The following is a 6,000-nucleotide window of genomic DNA, read 5'->3' as shown; positions in this document are numbered from 1 at the left end:
ACTTTCAAAGATTGATCTACATTCCCTTCTTTATATCTGAAAGAAAGCTAATTAAAAAATTCGGAAAACATTTCGCAATGTCTCGTCCATGAGCGTATAAACAAATGGTTCTATCTGTTGAACTAAAGAGGGGCAAACGAAAATTTCACTTAAGCAAACGTGAGGAAACGATGAGGAAACGTATGCAAAAAGAAAATTTTGAGTTTTTCAAAAAGGTGGGGCCATCTTCACACGAGTGCGACCGAGCGTTATCGTGCAGCAAAATCACCTTATCGTGTCTTTGCTTATATTGCGGTCGTTTTTCTTTTAATGCTTGGCTCAAACGCATCAATTGTCGTCGATAGAGATTTCCTGTGACGGTTTGCTTGGATTGGAGCAGCTCGTAATATATTACCCCCAGCTGATCCCACCAAATGCAGAGCATAAGCTTGGAACAGTAGATATACCGCTTTGGCGTTGATGCTACTGCTTCACCGGGCTTAACCCACGATTTTTTACGCTTGGGATTACTGTAGTACACCCACTTCTCGTCACCAGTTACAATACAATGTAAGAAACCTTTCCTTTTTTGTTGTTGAAGCAGCTGTTGACACATGACAAGACGCCGTTCGACGTTTCTTGGCTTCAGGTCGTATGGCACCCAAGATCCTTCCTTCTGTATCATTCCTAATGCTGTCAGACGTTTCGAAACTGTTGTTCGATCAACTCCTAATGATTTTGCAACATCGGATTGCGTCTGACATGGATCTTCAGCAAGTAATGTTTCCAATTCTTCGTCTTGAAACTTTTTTGGTGCACCACTCCGTTCTCTATCTTCAACATCAAAGTCATCATTTTCAAACTAATCTCTGCATGTTCTTTCCGATAGTGCATGATCACCATAGGTTTCTACAAGAATTCTGTGTGCTTTTGCAGCAGATTTCTTTTGAATAAAATAGGCAGTAAAATTCTTCGCAAAAACGGTTTACTTGGCACGAAATTTGACATGTTTTACGCTACGAAAAGAAAATGTTCTTTATAGGATAATGGAAAGATACCCACTGATTTTAAATATAGATTATGACGTGATGTGAAACGGCGAGAACTTATTCACACTCCCATACATACAATGTATACCAATACCAATACAAAATTTATTGCATAACCCATTTTATTCCACTGTTCGGTGTATAGGCGATGCAGGGGAGCTCATACGATCCCTGGCTTTCTCCAAAAGGGAGGGGAGAAGGTCCTTCCTCTAACGAGGGGAGGAAAAAGACAGATCTTCCTGATTCCCAGTTATACGTACCCGCACTAGACATAGCCGTCGAATTTGGCGCGCTGAAGTTTCGCAACAAGGATCCTGGAGGAGTGACGTACGGTGGCGGTGGACTGTCGGGCAAGCAGCGAGATCGCGGGGTCTTCGAAACAGGTGTGGCGTTGGCGCTCTGTGTCGACGTCATTTCATTACCACGGCTGGTGCTAACCATTTCAGTCGCCGAGCAATTGGAAGATCGAGCAACGTCCATCCTCGGAGCGGGGAAAAAATCGTCGAGATAGAGAAGTTGGCATAGGGTTGACTAACTCCGTGGCCAATGAATATTCCAACATATTATCTCACAACTTTAATAAAAGTTTCTAGCTATCGTAAATCACTTGCTTTTGAGTCTACAGTTTAGCTATCGCGTATCTAATCCTAGGCCTATAGCCTGGCTATTGTTTGCCTGATGATACTGCTTAAAAGAATTAAGACCATGAATACGAAGTATCGATGAAAAAGTACTAATAAGTAAACTTTTGCTATCCTAGAGGTCTCATTAAATTGTTGATTAATACAAGTTGCATAGATACGCGATGGGTTACTCACGAGCAATTCCGACTTGGTGAACTCCTGCTGCGCGGTTCTCGGCCAATTGCCCTCCTCTTTTTTCTAGAAACGATATCCGTGTCGAATCCGAACTTGACGACCTCGTCATAACCAGGAGGAGCCTCGTAAACCGGGGGATCATCCGACACCGAGATCTCGTCGATTCGTGCACCGTCTGCAATATCGAGCACTGTCCAAAGTGACGGTGAGAAACCGACGATGCTCGTCGATCTACTAGCTACTGCGACCTTCATGTTTGCGCGACCAGTCTAGCGACAATAGCGTACCAGTTGTCCAATTCCCCAGATTAGCCATGGACGGGCCACCATTGGCCACCATAACCACCAGTGGTGGGCCACGGCATGCTTTCTAGGTAGGTCACAGACAGACTGCCCAATCTTTTCTTTTGTTCACGACAAACGTATATACTTATAACTTTTTCAGTTGTACCTAATGAATTTAACAGGAACCTGCGTAACTTATGCAAGTTGCACGACTCAAACTGTGTTCTGCCATAGTACCATGGTACACTCCTGGACAAAAAGATAGCACAGCAATAAATTTGATAAAAGTTTATATTTAAGCTCAAAGTTCCATAAACATTTAATAATATATGTATATATTTTACTTAAATAACATAATACGAAAATGACAAATGAAAATAATGACAGTCCTTCCAGTTTCAATATAATTATCATATTTCAGGACGGCGAAAAGATAGCACACTTGAACTAATTCTTAAAATAAATGAAATTCTTACAAACAAAATGACATTGTTTATCAATTTAGTAATGTGTCGAACTTCCTTTGTTTTGTATTAATTCCACCATTTGTCTCGGTAAAGATTTGTATAAATTTTTTATTTTTTTTTGTGGAAGTCTGTCCCATTCTCTTCTAATGCACTCCTTTAAATCTTGAATCGTATCGAATCGTCGATTACCGGCGTAAACAGCTCGTGAGAGTTCTCCCAACAATTTTCTATAATGTTAATGTCAGGGGATCTTGCAGGCCAAAGGAGAACAGATATATTTTCGGACGCAAAGAATTTCTTCATAACTCTTACTTTATGAACGGACGCGTTATCCTGTTGGAACACATAATTTAGTCCTCCGATGCGAACTGCATAATTCTTAAGTTGTCCTTCAATTAATTTTGTATACTGCAACGTTATTTCCCGACACGGTCTGCGATCCGCGTCGGGAAGCATGCAAAATGAGAGTTTTCCGACTCCTCACGCCTTTACGGGAAAACCCGAGCGCCAGGTATCAGGAGATACCGGCGTGAGAAGCCGAACGTCGCGAAAATTACCACGGCTAGCGATCCAGATCGCGGAGAGGGGCGTGGATCGTCGGCGAGGAAAGGAAGTCTGAAAAAGCCATCTTCACGGCAAGACAAGGCGGATTAACACAGCACTCGTTAAAAATAATATAGTGTATACTGTACGCGAAAGATGTTACAAAATACGGTGTACACTGCCGAGCTGTCGTAGCGTCAAAGGTCACCGGGACGACCGGTAACCGACACGAGAACTTCATTTCGATAACACGTGCTGATTTCGTTCACGTTAGCCCAGATTTCGTCGCGATTCGCACAAAAGCGACTTTGGAAACGATATTCGGACAGTCTTGACGCGGTCGCGGTGGGCTCGACCTCTTCGACGAGAACGTTAACCGGCAGCAATCTAAACACGTGCGCGTTACAATGGATTCGCGACTAGATGTTCGTTATTTCGTTCGATATCCTACGAAAAGGCGATTTCCCGCTAACAATGCTATTTCGCCCGACAGGGTGCTCGGCAGCCACCAGGTACCCGACCAATTTACGATATCCTATTCACGAGCGTGAGGTGAAGGAGGATGCGCTTACCGTACCGTTCCGCACGTGCGTCGCTGACGAAATAGGACGACATACGCGAGCTCGTCGCACGCGTTGGCTCACGCGCTTCCCCCCAGTCTCACCTCATTGGTCGGCGGCAAGCGGCACTCTGTGGCGGCCAAATTCAAATTGCGTTATCGGCGCGCTCGTCATCGGCGGTCGAAGGCTCTGGAGCGAACCGGGTCTCGGTGCACTCGAGAACCCGGCTGACTCCGCTGTCCTAAACGGCCTCCTGCCCCCTGAAGGTCGTAGCGGAGTCCAGGGGCTGTTACCAAGATCCTCCAGCCCCTGTCCATTTGAGCTTCGTCTGGCCAGTCTGTGCAGCCGGCGCCGGGTTGAACGGGATCGGTAGCCTCTAAGCCGCATCGCTGGATGTTGCCGTCGTTAGCCCAACGCTATTGCCATTCAAATACGCAAATTAGTCCTAACCCTGGGTTACCCTGGTGGCGCTCGCGATCTTGGTCTCGTTCCCCGCGGAGAGTTCACCTACTTTGTGACGCGGCAATCTGCCAAGTCACAATACATTGCAGCATTCATTCGATAGTCAATGAATTGTATATCTGTTCGTCCGTTGTACCCAATTCCGGCCCATACCATTGTACTGCCTCCGCCCATTTGAAGACGAACTTCTGATAACTATAATTGCTCTTTCCTAATGTCATGGAAATAGTAATTGAAGCCATCTGGACCGTCTAAATTAAATCTTTTTTCATCAGAAAAAATTACATATTGCCATCTTTTCTTCCATTGAACGTGTTCTTTTGCGAAGTTTAAACGATCCATTTTGTGGCGTACTGTTAATGGCGGTTTCCTCTGAATTTTCTTCCGTATAAAATGTTCAGACGTTTGAATGACACGATATACATTTCTAACGTTAGTTTTGACACCTGTTTCATGAATAATTTGTCTCGCTGTTAGGCAAGAATTCGATGCCGTACGAAGAATTACTCTTTTCTCACGTTTCGTTAACGCCGATGGCCGACCAGTACTTTTTTTCCGTCCGTAATTTTTCACATTTTTTATCAAATTGTAAATTACTTTCCGACTTCTTTTGATAGCTGAAGCAATTTTAGAGATAGAAAAGTTTTGATCCTTTAAAACAAGAATTGTGTTAATCTCTTCTTAACTCAATTTTTTTCCTCGATCCATGACTGCTAAATGCTTCAATCTTTTAAATTACTTGGGATTCAAGTGTAGTAAACTGACTGACACGTCTAGCCTCATAGAAAGATTGACAAACACTAGTAATTGTTATGAAAGTGTGCTATCTTTTCGCCCCTCCTTCTACATAGCATATTCCGAGAAACTGAAATAAAAACAAATACTTCCAGCTTTCAGCTTGCTGTTTACATTCCATCTATAACCATCCATATTTAGGAAATTGTGAACATACCATTCAAAATATGGAAATATTACCCATGTGCTATCTTTTTGTCCGGGAGTGTACCATCTCCGCTAAACGACGACATGTTTGGCTAAATGTCAGTCGAATCAAATGCCAAAATAAAGTTACTATGCTATTTTACATAAACCAAATTGCTCGTCGATCGACCTCCTACCTAATAACTCGCTGATCGTCTGTAGTCTCGATTGCAACTCCCTTTGCTGCCTCGCCCTGGCGCCCATTCTATACAGCAGAACGATCAAAGCCGATATCAGAATGATCAAACCGAGGCTGCTGGCTATGAACACTAGGGTAGCCGTCTTCAAATCCGGATACCGGTCAATCTTTGGGAAGTAATAGTTCGCCTTGTTCAAGTGCCACTTTCTATCCTCGGGTTCCAATTCCCAATCTACGAAAGTAAACCAAGCATGAGTGGATAATCCCTGCATACCTCAAGTACTCGTTGTAAGCACCTCGGAAGCATGTAGCTGGTTCGTCGCTGTCGTCGCCGCAGTGATCGAATCCATCGCAGTTCAACTGATTCGGTATGCATCTATGATTGCGACAGAGGAAATCAGATCCCGCAAAGCAATCTAGAAGAGAACGAGTTGCTGAGTGTTGTACTTTATCGTAAATCAGACATACTTAAACCTTCAGTCTCTAACAGTAGTTGGTTAATATAAGTTACGAGTGCGATTTTACATAGTTGCAAGAGACGTTGTTGTCAACGCAATCGCAATAAGTTTCGTTCGTTTCTTTTATAGTTTTTGTTCTTTGTTCGTTACTCTTATAGTTATTGTACTGTAGGAACTGCGACATATAAACGAAGTCGATGGCGCGGCGGCGTCTGGCAATGAGTTCATCATGGCCAGACCACGTAATGTTTTGATAGCGG

At 43.6% G+C, this 6,000-nt stretch overlaps 1 protein-coding gene and 1 long non-coding RNA gene across 4 annotated transcripts in view; one reads left to right on the top strand and one right to left on the bottom strand.

Annotated features, from left to right (window-relative positions):
* LOC128878832 (uncharacterized) overlaps positions 1–1,302 on the top strand; it is a 4,691-nt gene extending 3,389 nt beyond the window's left edge. The window contains exon 3 of the long non-coding RNA XR_008457506.1: positions 1,174–1,302. This is a non-coding gene — a long non-coding RNA (uncharacterized LOC128878832). The remainder of the gene's footprint in view (positions 1–1,173) is intronic.
* Positions 1–6,000, bottom strand: part of LOC128878824 (uncharacterized) — a 54,960-nt gene that overhangs the window by 13,685 nt on the left and 35,275 nt on the right. For 2 of the 3 annotated variants that reach the window (XM_054127376.1, XM_054127378.1), the window contains 4 exons: positions 5,579–5,698; positions 5,281–5,514; positions 1,847–2,036; positions 1,289–1,509 (listed from right to left, as the gene is read on the bottom strand). In XM_054127376.1, coding sequence (XP_053983351.1) covers positions 1,289–1,509; positions 1,847–2,036; positions 5,281–5,514; positions 5,579–5,698 — 765 coding nt within the window. The remainder of the gene's footprint in view (positions 1–1,288; positions 1,510–1,846; positions 2,037–5,280; positions 5,515–5,578; positions 5,699–6,000) is intronic. The other variant, XM_054127377.1, reaches the window with a different exon arrangement.

The sequence above is a fragment of the Hylaeus volcanicus genome, chromosome 6, assembly GCF_026283585.1.
Source record: "Hylaeus volcanicus isolate JK05 chromosome 6, UHH_iyHylVolc1.0_haploid, whole genome shotgun sequence".
Classification (NCBI taxonomy): Eukaryota; Metazoa; Arthropoda; class Insecta; order Hymenoptera; family Colletidae; genus Hylaeus; species Hylaeus volcanicus.
This window is presented reverse-complemented; position numbering and strand designations above follow the sequence as displayed.